Source organism: Thamnophis sirtalis, unplaced genomic scaffold, assembly GCF_051295495.1.
Source record: "Thamnophis sirtalis isolate CommonGarterSnake01/CBP01778 unplaced genomic scaffold, rThaSir2_p1.2 scaffold_4, whole genome shotgun sequence".
In the NCBI taxonomy this organism is placed as follows: Eukaryota; Metazoa; Chordata; class Lepidosauria; order Squamata; family Natricidae; genus Thamnophis; species Thamnophis sirtalis.
In genome coordinates, this window is record NW_028261384.1 from 86681102 (window position 1) to 86697466 (window position 16365).

Here is a 16365-nt window from a genome sequence, read left to right on the forward strand (position 1 = left end):
CCGTACAACAAGATGGTGCTCCTAACGCTGTCACTTCCTGTGCTTTAGACAGGCACGGGGGCGGCCATGGGAGTGTACGTGAATTGTTAGGGTAGCGGCTACGTTCGAGCTACTGCGGTGGCGACCGGAACGGTTGCTGACGAAGAATGGTAATCCTACCCTTCCTTCCACTGGTCCCTCGGTGATGCTGGGCGAAGGAAGAATGGCAGCGGCGGAAGCAGCAGGACGGGCTGCCGGCAGTAGTAGCGGCACTAACCACGGCGGCGGCAGAGGCCTCGTTACTGATGCCCAGGGCCCGTCCTCGGAGCGGGAGCAGCGAGTGCGCGCCTTGAGCGCCTTCTTGAGGACCCACCTCGGGCCTTACGAGCCGATCCTGACAGCTCTACAGGCCACGCTCACCTGGGAGAAGCCAGCAAGGAGCGCCCTTGGCTGGGTTGCCGCTCATGCAGCCTTCGGGTGAGAGCAGCCTTATAAAAGAGGAGGATGCGGGGAAATGGGAGTGAAGGGATTTCTGGGCATGGAGGAAGGGGAAACAACCCTTTCAGGACCGAGGGTGAAAGTCTCTGGTTAGGGGCTTGCCAGGATGGCATACTGTACATACATAAGGGGTCCTTGGTGCTTTCTGAATTGCTTGTTTTCTTGCAATCCTGAGTTTCAAATATTCTCCTTTATTAATACATACATACAAACTCACAGACGCACACAGAGAGAGCTGGGCTTTGTACCAATGGAAAAAAAATTGGAAATGGGGGGGGGAGGCACAATAAGATGATTCTTCTCTGCAAGAAAAGCAGGCCAATGTTGATGTTGTATAGAGGATGTAAGATTTCATTCACAGGCTTCTGCTCACAACAGCTCTAATTCAAAAGCCCCACATAATTAGGAATGCAAAAAATTAATCCTATTTCCATTATAATATCTAACTAAAAGGGAATGGGAAAATAAACCACAGAAAAACTTGTCCTGGACTTAAAAAGCTTTCGTTATCTTGTTTATTGCTGGGTTTTGAGGGTGTGTGTGCTTATTTGAAGTGAAAGTATTTGTGTAAAGGTCACTGTTTTAATGCATACTTACCAAGAGAAGCCTGTAAAAACCATTGCCTAATTAAATGTTCTTTACATTTCTTATGCTGATTTTCATCATCATCAATGAGAAAACCATGTTCTTGCCCAGGCAGATCTTATTCCATCCTGTAACTGACTGTGCTTTAGTCAGAGTTGTTCTAGAGCAGGGGTGTCAAACTCATGGCATCACATCGTCATGTGACATATTGCAACTTCCCCTCCTTTTGATATATTGGGGGTGGGTGTGACCAACATGTGATGTATTTGAGCCGTGGGCGCGAGTTTGACACCCCTGTTCTAGAGCATGGTTATAGTCATAAGTGGGAAGAGATAGGTACTAGGAAGGATGAGAAGAAGAATAGTAATACAATCTTAGTAAATAATTTGACAGTATTGTGGGAATTAGTCGTTTAGCAGAGTGATGGCTATCCGATAATAATGGAATAGAGGATTAGGTCAGGGAAATAGTGGAATATTTATTAAGAACTTTAAGAAGTTTTTGAAGTTTGGTCTTGTCACTGTGCAGCAGAAAGTTCCATCACAATAATGCTAGTTATGTTTGGCAAGGAATTGAAGATATGATTCCTATTCACTGAGGAACAAGCATGTTTTCAATTCTTTTTTCATAAAACATGCTAATGTGTCATTTGATGACCACTGTTGAGTGATACTGTCTCTCATGGACTTAACACTAATGCTCAGTTTAGATTTGGCTTTAAAATAATTACTCCTTTAAAAAGCTGTCAGTAATTCTGATTCCAACGATGAGAATGTACTTGTTATTTTTTTGTTTTTATTGTGTAATTGTGCTTATTACAACATAACACATTGATATAATGTTCTTTCATAATCAATTATACAATGTCAAATTGATAATTCTAAGTTATATTTTTTTTTAAATTTTATTAAAAGATTTTACATTTTTTTAAAAACTACAGAAACATGGAAGATATTTTTAAGCCAAAAGTAAATGTATCCATATTGATCCAAAAGGGAAAAAACCTCATTATAACCATATGAAAGTCACTAAAAGGCTAATGTGCTTTCAGGTTAATCTAAATCAAGGGTGTCAAACTGGTGGTCCGCAGGCCAGATGCCTCAGGCACCGGCCATGCCCACCCCAGCTCTCTGAAGGGGAAAGACGTGATACATCACGTGACAGCATTGTGATGTCATGAGTTTGACACCTATCATCTAAATCATTATTAGTCTTTTTGTTAAGCCAACACACTGCATGAAAATATCTTAAGTAAAAAAAAGTTAATTGGAAAAAAAATGCAAACCATCCAATTTAGCAAAGATGTTGTCTTGTGTAATTTATTCTTAAAGAGCTATTTTAGTTAGAATTGGAGTTTCATGTCATATCATTCAAAACTGGATTAAACTTTAATTAGGAATTTTGATTTATAGAAAACTTTAGAAAGTGAAAGAGAAATTTTAAAAGCTCTTTGGGTTATTTCTGTTCAATATCTTCTGCTCTCTGGCAATCTAGAGTTGGTAACAATGCAGCATTATTTATCCTGATTTCTTTTGGGTGGGCCCAGGTAAGTTTTCCTGAACTTTTTATATAATAATTCCCACTCAAAAAAAACAGTGTTGCACTAACTGGATTTATTTTCTTTTAGGTTTTTTGCCCTGACCTCTCTTCATCTGATATTCGTAATTGCATTCACCCTAATATTAATAGTATGTTTAGATCAGTGGAAGAATAGAATCTGGCCTGAAATAAAAGGTATGCTCATTTTCCTTTTGGTAACTACATTTCATTTATAATTTCTCATCTAATATAATTATATTATTACCAGGCTCTGTGACTGAAGGTAAATGAGAATTTTGGTATTTTTCAAGGTTCCCCGATACCAGAAAAGATTTTGTGTACCTCAGTTGTATAATAAAGGATTCCTTACATTGCTAGTCTGTACAGAACAATATCAAGTGAGAAAAATAATTGTATGTTACAGTTACAGAAAGCCAACTTTAAGAAGAAAATTGTAATAGTTTTCAATCCAAAAATATATTAATATTGGATAAAAGAAATAGCACCATTCATTTTTAAATGCCTGAATATATAGAAAGTAATTATGGAGTTCACAATTGAAGAAAATATGTAGTGTAGGCCAGCCTGGGAGGAAATGCTCCCCCCCTTATATTATGGAACTGGAAAAAATTTAAAAATATTCAAGTGACATAATACAGAAAAGACTTTTTACACATTCACTTCCCACAAAATGTGGATCAAAACCTGTTATAAAGTTGTAATTTTTATGTAACAAAAAGAAAAAGAATGCTGTAATCATTACTGCAGAATTATCAGATTTACATTTAGATTTAATTAAAATAAACATTCTTAAATTAAATGGCAACATGCCATTCAAAAGCCATGTGCAACCTTCAGCCTAGAAAAAAATATTCAGCTTGATAGAGCATGCTAGTCATCTGGAGGGCACCAGTTGAAGAAACAGGTATATATTAGTGTGGACTTAGGAAATCAAGATTTAATTTTTTGATTCCATAGAACACAATAAGAGAATTTGTTGAGATACCTGCCTATGGACGCATGTTTTTTTAATCATTTATTGAATAAACCATAATTATTTATAAGCCATTGGCTACAAACTGCAATTCACATTTCACAGAATATACCAAATGAAAGACAAAAAACTGCATTATGATTTAGTGTGTTGTATATACTTGCCCATATAACTTCAGTCCAATATCTGTCACTAAATTCTAAGGACAAAAGGCAACTCTAAGTTCCTTAGAAAGATTCAAGTCTAATAGATGTTTAGATGGTTTCTTCCAAAATAGTTGTTGACATTTATTGTAGGCCAAAGGTGATGGACAAGTAAACAATGTATGACTATAAGAGGTCTATTTAGTTTCTTCCCAGTATTGTCAACTGGTAAAGACCCAAATACCAGTCAACCTGGTACTTGTTGATTGAAGGATAGTATGTGGGTCTGGATCGTAACTGAAATCTCTGTATTTCCATAATGCAGTATTATCAGTCTAGTGTAATGATATTTAGTAAAGGAATTAGCATTATTTTCCTAAATAACTGCAGAAAGAAGGAATGGATGGTATGTAATTCAGTTTCTTAAACAGTTTACAAACCACAATGTCCATCCTGTTTTCTATTCATGACCACCAGTAATAAAATGCCATGTCAACTTATGTTTTAATTATTCAGCTTAGTATATTTCCAGGCATTATTTTCACAACTAATCCTGATTGTATCTTTAATGTTTTAGCAGTAAGACCTGATCAACTAGATAATGAAAGGTATGAAAAATCAAGTCACCTTAATTGTGTATTTTATTGTCTGTACAGGTAGTCCTCAACTTACAACCACAATTGAGCCCAAAATGTTGCTAAGTGAGAAATTTGTTAAGTGAATTTTGCTCAGTGTCTTTTACACTTTTCTTGCCACGTTTATTAAGTGAATCACTGCAGTTGTTAAATTAGTAACATGGTTGTTAAATGAATCTGGCTTCCCCATTGACTTTGCTTGTCAGAAGGTTGCAAAAGAAGGGACACTACAACTGTGATAAATATGAATCAGTTGCCAAGCATCCAGATGTAAATCACATAGCTATGGGGATGCTGCAATGGTCATAAGTTGAAAAATGATCATGTCACTCTTTTCAGTGGCAAGAGAAAAAAACTCTTTTTGCTGCTTTTTAATTGCTCTTAGTACATAGTCAAGATTGTTTACTTGAAATTAATTATCTCTTTCAAATGCAGATTAGAACTATCTCCAAATATGAATTCTTTGGCTCATGTCCAATTCAAACTATTCATGAAAAGTCTTATTAACTTCTATGAATTTGTTTGCAAAAATGCCATTAGTTAAAATCTATTACTGCTGTTACAGATTCTTAACTCGAAAATATTTTCTCTACTTAAGTACCTATGCATTTTAATGAAAAGGCAGATGATATTTTATTCATGAAGATTGGAGGTCAGTATACCACAGTAAAAGTTCTATTATTGTTACAGATTTGAGCAGGACAAATAGCACTTTAGCTTTTATCTGTAAGATGTACATTAAAAATATTAATGATCTTTGTAAGTGAAATGCAGGTTTTTGAAAATTCTGCTCAGTGTATTTGTATTTTACAAGAAATAGTTTGGTTTTTGATCTGATTTTAATCTGGCTTTTTTCAGCTGGGGCTTTGTCCATCCTCGACTTTTGAGTGTTCCTGAACTATGCCACTTTTTGGCCAAAGGATGGATCACAGGAGACAGCTTCATGAAAAGCCTGCTGAGTTTCAAAGAACAAAATCCTGGCAAGGTGAAAAACAATCCCAAGTAGTAGTAGCAACTATGTGTTTATTGTGGGATGGGGGAAAGCTACTCCAGAGCAAAACCTGAGAAAGAAAATGTTTGAATATTTCTGCATAAGAATATAATATACCGGCATCTGTGTTATATAATTTATACACATAAGAAAACGGAAATTGGAAAAATAAGGATGTACAAGAATAGAGAATATAGCATATCCCATTTTTATTTGATGCAGCTTTCAACCAACATCCCAGAATTGTCCTGATTCTGTCCCCATTACTTATACATTACTTATACATTGAAGGCAACTGAAATTGATACTCCTACCATGCTCCAACCTCAGCTACATATATAATTTCAGTTTGATACCACTTCTCAAAAAGCAGTTTATTGGCAGCAGTCTAAATATACCTACAATTGTCTTGAATCATAACCAGTTTGCCTAACACAAACTGATTTCAAGGTTTTTTTTTGTTTTGTTTTTTGCAGTTCTGCCTTTTAGCTTGTGGTGCCCTTACATTTTTGACTGTCTTAGGATACTACATCCCTGGTGTCTGCCTTGCCTATCTCATAAGTGAGTATCAAGGGACGACTGGATACTAGAATACTTTTCTTATAAAAGGGGGAGTGGGATCATTTATAAACATCTTTAAATGCAGGGTCAAAAAGTGAGTTAACCATACCCAATTTGAATTTGCTGTAGTGCATTGTAAAATGTTCATTATAGCAACCTCACTTTTTACCCACCTGTTTCAAAATATTTGGAACGGGGGTAAAACAGGAGGTGTTTATAGAATAGTAATCTTCTAATCACTCTTTTTCTCCAGTGCTTTCTTTCTTATTGTGGCCACTTGCTGTATACCATAACCTGAATCAACATCTGTACACTAAACTACAGCCAGCTCTGCAACGGTTAGACTTCAGTGTTCGTGGCTATATGATGTCCAAACATAAGGAGAGACAGTGTGAGTTTGACACTAACTTTCACCATTCTTTGAGTGCAAGAGGCTTTTTTTTTAACATTTTATCTACTGTATCTTTTTATTGTTACACGAAAGACTTGTCATCTTTGTGCTTTGGATGAAATTATTAAATATGCTTATGGAATATTCACAAACTTTTTCCTATCCTAAGCAGATTTGTTTGGGGAAATGACCATTTCTTGTAGATGTTCAAATTCTAGAACATTATTCTGCAAATAGTCTTGTTTTGTTCCTTTTTTCTTCAGTTTACTTCTGTGATGATAGATCTCTAATTTCATTTTAGCACGTCACCACATTTGGAGGGAGCATCCTGCTGGAGCCGATGAGAGTGACAGTGAAGAAGAGCTTGCTGCTTTTTGTCCTAAGGTAAAAGTAGCACAGACTTTGGTAAACAGTAGCATATTCTTGAAATTTGTAGAAAGAGTGCAATGGGGAGTGTTTTCATGGCTCTATCTATAAAGAATACTTAAGTACTTTATTTAATAAAGAGGTGGTTTTTTAAAAATGATGCTATTGAGTATCTCAGGTACGGACTCTTCCTTCTTGGAGTAGTTGGATTTTCACCAATTACAGCAGTTTTGTTTTTATTTTCTATAGGCCAGTGATCCCCAACCTTCTTGGCTTCACGGATTGGTGATGTGTGGGAGGGGACGGTTTCCCATATGCTAATGAAGTTTCGTGAGCTCACCTGCTGCTTGCGTGGCTCAAGGGGTGGGGATCCCTGCTGTAGGCCACATTTCAACAGAATACAGAGAGAAGCAGACCAAACTTGTAACCATTCATATTTATTAAAAGTTATTCAATAAACATACAACAAATCAACAAAAAATAAAAGTGTGCAGTAACCATTATGGTGATTGCTTTCAAGATTTTTTATATACTTATACATAACTCTATTCTGTGGTATGATTCCCTTAATATAGCATCTAAATACTTCTTGGGCAAATTTTTATTTATGATTAGTGTATATAAATCAGTTGTTAGTACATAATATCTAAATGTCATTGTGAATAGGGTATTTTTAAATATGCTTATTTTTGATGTTCTGAACTCTTCAAGTGAACCCTTGGAGAGAAATAGAATTATTTACAGTTCTGTAAAATTGGCATAGTTAAGTAAGTACAACTTACAGTATATGTAATTTTTATTTTGCCACCCATCTCCCAATAATTGGGTGGTTTACAACAATCAATATGAAACAATAAAACAAATAAAAAGAAGAAAAAGGATGACAGGAATAACTAATTATGTACAATTGCCTTTGTCAAAAGTATTCAAACCTGTTTTCCCCCCCCAAGTTGGATGATGCTGTGGTTGCCAAAGAACTGACTATCTCTGACTCTGAGCATTCGGATGCAGAAGTGTCTTATACTGAGAATGGGACCTTCAATTTATCCCGGGGCCAAACACCATTGACAGAAGGTTCTGAGGGTACGTAGATGTATGAAAAACATACAAGGTGCATTTGACATTAAATATCATTTAAATCACTTTGAAGGTCCATTGGGATAAAAAGGCAAAACAAAACAAAAAGCAAACTATCCAGTATGAAAACATAATAGAGCTGCTCTAAAATGTTTGAACTTAAATTGGATGTTGAGGAGTGACGCTGATATGGGAAGATAAATGCTAAGATCAACTGATTAATATGACTTTTTTATTTGTTGAACAAGAACCTTTCAGAACTCAATATCTTTAATGTAATTACCCATTAAAATTCTCTTTAGACTTTGATGGCCACAGTGATCCAGAGGAATCTTTTGCTCGGGATCTTCCAGATTTCCCTTCTATCAACCCTGAGGTAACAGGTATAGATGATGAGGATGACACCAGCATTGGCATTCCAAGCCTTTCCCTCCGTAACCAAGCCCAGGAACAGAATCAACAGTCTCATAAACAGGAAGAAGTGACTTCAGAATTCCTCTTGAGTGAGCTTCCATTAATGCATAATCTGACAGATGACTTAGCTGGTTTTGTGACCAGGGGAATGATTCAGCTAGCCTTGTCAGGAACTTCCCAATCAGTTGCTGCACATAGCAACAAACAGCAGCGAAGTGCCAAGGCCTTCCTTCGGACCTCCAGCTCAGAGCTGGATACAGATGCTGAAGGAGATGATTTTGAACTATTGGATCAATCAGAGTTGAATCAGATGGATCCTTCAAATTCCCGGGGTCAATAACAATTACCTGGCATTTGTTTTCTGGCTCCTTTATCTAATGGACCAGAATTAGAAGAGCCAGGTGCAGGAATAAGATATTACCATTCAGTTTTCATATCTAATTTGACTTGGCAAATTTGGGAAATTGTATAAATTTTAGAACAAAAGACTACTATAGCAGAATCACAAGGATTTGGCTCTTGTGACTTACACCTTTGTACTTTGTACTTTGTACTGAGTTCTTGAGTAATTCAGGTGAGTATTTTTCCCAATTTCTCATTTAGGATTTAAATTTTCATTACTACTAGAAATATATATCCACAGAGACACTATATGTGTTTGCATCTGTACATACATATACATAAAGCTCCCAAGACCTTAAAGCTGTGGTGGCGAACCTATGGCAAGCATGCCAGAGGTGGCACGCAGAGCCCTCTCAGTGGGAATGTGCATCGTTGCCAGCTGCTCTTTGGGTTTCTGGTGTGCACATGCGCACCAGCCAGCTGGTCTTTGTGGGCACTGAAGCACTGAAAAACGGCCTGAAAATAGCCTAAAAAACACCAAAAAAATAGGCAGGCACGTGCTGGTAAGAGGGTCTTCAGGTTTCCGGTGCTCTGGCATGCACACTCATGTGCATACGCATGCATAAACGTTCTGGTTTGAGCACTTGGTGCTGAAAAGGTTCGCCATCACTGCCTTAGAGGTACTAGAAATTACTCCTATCTCTAACAAATATTTGCATGTAATGATTCCAAATACATAATTTATTTAAACCCTAGTTGAGATATTCTCACAAAAATAATAGCAATAAAACACACAAAGAAATCCCTATAAACTTTTGAATGAAGATTTCTTACCTTCTCTCCACCACAGTTTCTGAAAAAATTGCTCTATTTCACTCTAGAAGTCATCAAGTCTCTCTAATTATATTGATTTCAAAATTGGAATAGATCTAAATTACTTATACCCAGCAAACGGCTATTATACTGATTTGTCCCACTATTGTTCACATGCCCTTATTTCATGTTATCTGAAGCTGTTTAGCTCTCAGATAGATTCTTACTTTCTGAAGAAAAATATATTGCTTGGAAGCTAATTGCTTTCCACTGAAAAATGACAAAGGTCAGAATCCTAAGAACAACTGCTCCAAGCTTTGAATGCAGTTTTCAAAACATAACCGTGGGCTACACTGCCTAATGATAATTCTTTTAAGGAAATTCCCTAAGAATACAAAATGGGAACAAAATTACATGAAGTGGAAAGGAGACGTGTAATTCTGAGAGCAAGAATGTTCCATTTGAAGACCAATTTCATCAGACTTAATAGAATAGTTGTTATATCTTGGTTGTACTGTTTGCATTACTGTCAAGGTACATTCCATCTCAATAAAACATCTGCTAATATCTGGATGTTATAAATACTATGGCACATAACTGCTTGTGTCTTTCTGTTTTGAGTAAAACCAGCAAAGGACTTTTGGGGCGGGGGGGGGGGGGCTGCATTCATCTTAAAACTATTTTGCAGGCCTATAAAAAACAAGCCTTCTTTAAATAGTTCATACTGTGAGGAACTTATGAGTTAATTATTCTGGTGCTCTGTAATTTCCTGTACGGAATTCCATACAAAAACTATTTCTATACTAAACTATTGGAAGATTGTACCTTAGAAGTAATTATCCTTGATGGAAAGCCATCCTGGTGATTCTCTGAACAAAAGAGACTTGAATAAGTGCTGTGCTTTTATATTTTAAACATTTATTTAGATTTGAACTACTTACAACAACTTGTGCATTTGCATATCCAGTTAGAAAGCCTTGCTCCATATTTCTAGTAGCAATTCAACCTGTATGTTTTTTGCAGACTGAGTAGTTTTGACGTTTCCTATTTTTCCCCAACATACAGCATTAAAAGACCTTCGCAAAATACTGCCTATTGTTTTATTGGACAGTAGTACTGTAATGTTAATGCTATATGACTAATAGCACATTCTTGCAGAGAAAATTTAAGAAGGTAATGCATTGTAAATTTAAAACAGCTTGGTTTGATAGCATTTGTGTGACAATATCATGGTATTTAATTGCCTTTTTGAGTCAGCCAACATTGTAGAATATTTATAGTAAATTGTCTCATTGGAGAAGTTTTTAAAGTAAATAATTTTTTGATTTAAATGTATTGTTTATCATAGAAAACAAAATACAATACAGTAAAACAAATAAAATGGAAATGGAAAACTGACTACTTAATTAGATTTTATGTGATGTGGAATAGAAAAAGGTTTAGTGCAATAAGATCATCAAACACTCCTCCATTGTATTAATAGTTAAATATATTTTAAACATTTTATTGAGTGTTTGTATCTGCTGTATCTGTTGCAAAATAAAGTATTTGAGGGGAAAAAATCCTGTCTGTTTCATTTCTTTAGCTCCAACAGTAAGAAATTTCTTTGAATACTTTTTCTATTGGCCCACAGGGTCATACAATTGTTAACTTAGATCAGCTGCTATTTTTGTACTGTTTCTCATATAAACAAAATAATTTAGATTTGATAGTTATACTCACATATTGTGCTATGTCATTTAAGTACTAGTTATTGGAAGGTGATTTATTTATGTACAATTAGATTTATATCCTGCATTTCCTCCAAGAGTGAAGGAAAAGCTGTATAGGGATCTTTCATTTTATTCCTCATATTAACCGTGTTATGTTCGCTTGAGATGAGAAAAAGTGATTGACTCAAATCACTTAATGAGTGAGAGTGACTGTAGATAGATTTGAACTTCACGTTACATTGGCTATTTGTGTATGTACCTTTTTTTGGAGAAGTTTGCTTTTTGAAAGATTTTTTAAAATGTATATTCTCCCATTGTTTTACCATCCATTGTCTCTCAACATTATACAATTATTGTCTCTCAGTTTAAGATAGCCAGTCTTATAAAAGTATGGAAGCTGAAGAGAAACTAAGTGCTCTTCAAATTCTATTCAGCTACTGCCATCCTTCAGGATATGGTGAGCTCATACAGCACCAACAGAGAACCATTACTTTTAGAGTTCCTGCTTTTTTCAACCTCTGAATTGAGGGAATCCAGAACATCATCACTTCTTGAGCAGGACAGGCTCTCCAGAGTTAACTTGAAAATTGTAATCTCATGAGTATCCTAAGACTTACCTTTGAAGAGTCACCCTGGGAGTGAGATGGGTGGCATGTAAATTTATTAAATAAGATTTTACTGTATACTGATTTAGAAGTGAAAACTAGCATCTGGAAGTTGTACTCAGAAACCTGCAAAGTGTTATTTTGCTGAATCAACTTGTATCCATTACATACATTTTAATGCATTGCAGATTTCAGATTGCAATCCCAAATAGATCACTTTGCCATACAGGTAATCCTCATTTAGCAACTACTTCAGATAGCAAATGCCATTACGATGGCAATGAAAAAGTAACTTGTTGAGCAGTGCCCACATTTGTGACCACATTGTCTTTCCCTTAGTTACATATTCACCACTGACAAATCAGTAGACATTATCCTGTGTCCTGGGTTGCTTTTTCTTTCTCCCTTTGCAGAGAGGGAAATGCTTAGATAAGTACCGATGCCATTTATTTCTCATTGCATACCTGTTCACACTCGTATAGTCCATTTATCTCCAACTGACAAATACACATATATTAATTCCTTTCTTACTAGTTATTCTAGTACCAGGAAGAGCATCCCAAATGCTGGGAAAGTGAAGAAAAGGGGCTATAAGATTTTACCCAGCTTTCTCATGAGTTGAATTCTGGAAATATTTCTGCCATTTGGGGTCTTAATCGTTTTGAAGCTGTAAAGCAAAGGAAAGATGACCACAAGTCTTAGTATAATCCTCTCCAGAAACAATAGAAAAGCCAAGCCACCCAATACTACGGAACAATATCTTTGCCAGGATTCAATCTCAACTTGTTATACCATCCAGATTCTTACAGTATTTGCATAGCAATTTAGAATTAGCATCTTTTTTTATTCTATATGAACCAGTGGGAGAGGGAGGGAACCATCAGCAAACTGGTGATATTTCCAGTGGGAGAGGGAGAGGGAAGGAACCATCAGCAAACTGGTGATACTTCAACCCAATTTGATGACAAACTTTCTCCAGATATTTCACAAAAACTAATTACAGATGTTAGACAAAGTGAGGACACCTGAGTTCAAGTTTTCCTTTGTAAGAGGTTAGCAACCAGCCCTCTCCTAGAAAAATGAAATATCCTAGGAAATATTGAAAAGGCAGAATATTACATTTCCCTGGATGTGAAAAAGAAGAAACATGTTTTAAAGACAAAGTAGGTCCCTGCAGCTTCCTGCCCATCCCCTTTGTCAATGGGCCATTAAAATGCCCAAGCCAGTCCCTTTACATAGTAAACAGTTCTCCCCTTCAGCTCCAGGGCAATGGGATTAAGGCATGATTAGCCTTTACACACTTGCCATGTGGCATTTGAGAACTCAACCAAACCTGGATTCAAAACACAGCCTAGAGAGTTGCCTCTGCATGGCCCCGTGGAGTCTGGCAACCAATCAGAATACATTTCTTGCACAGGAACAGAAAACAGAGAGGTGGGGCCAAACAGTTTATAAAAAGCCCAACAAGCCCCTTCCTCGGCCCTTCTCTTCTTTGTCACCCAACATTGAAGTATGTGGTCACCTTTTCTGTTCAGGACTCAAGTCATGTAGTCCTGTCCACCATTAAACCATCTTTCCAAGCAGCCTCCGTGTCTCCAGTGTCTTTTTCCCTACTTGAAGCTGAACCCAGAAGGACATTTCTTCCAACACCTTTATGTATAAAAGGTAGCTGGATGATCGTGAGCTAGTTGCATCCGATCTCTCTATGCAGTCACCAGAAGTCAAAGTCCATTTGAAAGAATGCAAACAATAGAAGCCTTATATAGATTTTAAATATTATGGTAAAGAAAAGGAGCAATATCATGTTAAAACTGTACCACTAAATCCCAACCTAAATAATGATTTCTAACTTTCAGCCAACATATTTTTCTTCTGCTTTCAATTCTATTTTAGGAGCTCAGTCTATACTATCCAGTAATCTACATACATGGTAGTGTCGGTATCCTGAGATAATTTAGCTGGATCTCACTGACATTCTTTGAGCTGATGTTCCAATTCTCATTTACTCCTCTGTAAGGTTATTCCTGTGTAACCTGCCTTTGTTGTAGCATAAGTGTAGGCATGCATAGCTATGCTGGAACACGTATACAACAGCAGTAATGATTAACCATACCATAAGGTCAGTAATACAAACTGCTGACTCTGAAGCAGTAAGTAGGTCAGAAGTCACAAACTGTTAACTCTCAGCACTAAGTAGGGGTCAAAGGTTTGCATGCTGACTCTGCAGTATTAAGTAGGGGTCAGAAGTTTGCATGCTAGTAAAAGATTTATTTGCTGACTATGGGCATTCTCTAGGTTCAGAGGTCTACATGGAAGTAAATGAGTTACCATATACCATAGACTTGTACAACCATGATTGGTCCACATGGACCTTGCAACTCCACCCTTTCCTTGTGTATGCTCAATAAAAGTGTCATCCAGACTATGCTCTGGGTCGTCTCATCCCGAGAGAAGACTTGTGTCCGAGTCTTCCTTCATCATTGGCCTCATGGGCGACCCGCGGAGAAATCGCATGCCTTGTTTTAGGAATTTACCCAACATCTGAGCTTCCAACTGCTATTATGGCAGGTTACAGATGATATAGTTGAAGAACCCACTGCTTTTTTGTGTCACCAGAATTCCCACCCAATTCCTTGTTTTGAAAGAATGGAGTGATGTGCAGAGTGACTATGTCTCACCCCAAATTTGTGATTAACTGTGGTCTATTACCAATCTTTGTGGTCTGGAATGGAGAGTATAGAAATCAGTTTGAGTAAAGTTTGGGAGTCTTTTGTAGAAGGAATCAGTGCAAAAGAAGAAAGGAGGCATCAACACTGAAGGCCTGGCATGTGATACCTTGGATCAGCATATGCTTGGTGGAATTCAATGGTGATTATAGCACCCAAGATTGTTGCCATTGTGATATCAAAAAAATAAAATGTTCTAGGGAGATTACTAATAAGACACATAAGGGTGATGCATTTGGTGAAATGTAAACTAAGGCGAGCCTAATCTAAAGAGAGTGTATAGATCAGAGCTGTGGTGGAGGAATACCATTCCTGGTCAGCACTATCGGAGGTATTTCAGGCTACCAACCTGAATCTCTATCAGCTTACTTATCGAAAATGAAGCTAGTAGAAACTGTATTTGTACTTGAAAGGTGTAAGAAGGGAAAAACCAACCTGAGTGGTTCACCAGATTGTCAGCTTCTGCTTGATAGTATGTTATAATAAGATATGTTTTATTAACTATTGGATTATTGAATATTTTGTGTAGTGAATTGCTTCAATAATACCTTATTGCAGGATGTTTTAAGTGGGGGAAGCATTCTAATCCTAGTTTCAGAAGGAAGATATGTATAGCAGCGGGCACTGGAGGGGCCATTCCAGGGAAAACAGAATCACCCATGTAACCTCAATCCTTACTTCCAATCTAATGACTCCAATCTTGAATCCTAGAAGTCTCAAGCTCTGAAGAATAAATGCCTGGTTTGTTTATAATAAGGTTCTACTCATCTATGATTTGGTAACATACATTGTAAATGTAATATATATTGCAAACTTTGTTAGGCAAGAATGATGATGTATGTCAGATTCCTCATTACATCGATGACACCCAACATGTTATTGAAGAAGAGCTTAGATTGTTGTAAGATACTGATGATAATGATACTGTTTAGATCAGGGTTATCAAACTCCCAGCCTGGCATCGTCATGTGATGTATCGGGATTTTTACCCCCCTTCGCTAAACTGGGGATGGGCATGGCCAGTATGTGACGCTTCCAGCCCGTGGGCAGGAGTTTGACAGTCCTGGTTTAGATTAAAGCCTTCAGGGATACCTAATAATAGGACGCAAGACATGTGTCCTGTCCACTATTAAACCATCTTTCCAAGCAGCTTCCATGTCTCCAGTGTCTTTTTCCCCACTTGGAGCTGAACCCAGAAGGACATTTCTTCCAATAGTACAAAGGAAAATGTAGTTTTACTTTGCAACCTATGATAATAAAACAGTTGGATAACTTACCAGTTTCTGACAGTATAATTATTTCTTCAATGTTAACAAATTCTTAAAACTACTAATATATTGAAGATAGATAGATAGATAGATAGATAGATAGATAGATAGATAGATAGATAGATAGATAGATAGATAGATAGATAGATGGGGAGGGGAGAAAAAGAGAGAGAGACCACAATTTTGTTCGTTTTTCTCTGTAATATATATGGGTGTTTTTCATTTTTAGGAACTTTTAAGATGGTAGACTTCAAATTTCAGAATGCCCTAGAGTAGACAGATTGCTGTCTGTAGAACTCTTGAGAGTTTAAGTCCATACATCTTGAAAATGCAAACACTTTTCCATGGATGCAAACTTTGGACTTTGAAGAAGAAAGAAAAAAGTTTGCTGTTGGAAAAGACTCCTGAGAGTATCATAGACAGCCATGAAAATAAATAAATAGATCATAAAACAAATAAAGTCAGGATTGTCATTCAAGGCACATGAGACAAGTATCAACCTCATATTATAATATTCTTTATACATGGGAAGACCCATTCACATTGAGAAATCTGTCATGCTAGGAAAAGCCGAAGGAAAGTGAAATTTGGTCTAGTGGTTAAAGCACTAGGCTAGAAACCAGGAGACTGGGTTCTAATCCCACCTTAAGTAGGAAAGCCACCTAGATGACTTTGAGCCAGTCGTTCTCTCTTAGCCCAAACCACCTTACAAAGTTGTTGTGGAGA

General features: G+C 36.8%; 1 protein-coding gene across 2 annotated transcripts; it reads left to right on the plus strand.

Moving 5' to 3' along the window:
• Window positions 1-51: 51 nt before the first annotated feature.
• On the plus strand, window positions 52-10726 carry RETREG3 (reticulophagy regulator family member 3). 2 transcript variants are annotated; one of them, XM_014072788.2, is made up of 9 exons: window positions 52-456; window positions 2690-2796; window positions 4319-4346; window positions 5232-5358; window positions 5841-5925; window positions 6179-6316; window positions 6618-6700; window positions 7633-7765; window positions 8062-10726. In XM_014072788.2, the coding sequence occupies exons 1-9, from the start codon at window positions 185-187 to the stop codon at window positions 8511-8513; spliced, it is 1425 nt and encodes a 474-aa protein (XP_013928263.2). In that variant the 5' UTR covers window positions 52-184; the 3' UTR covers window positions 8514-10726. The 2 variants fall into 2 exon arrangements, with proteins under 2 accessions (XP_013928263.2, XP_013928256.2); XM_014072781.2 differs by having other exon boundaries at window positions 53-456; window positions 4316-4346.
• Window positions 10727-16365: the final 5639 nt, after the last annotated feature.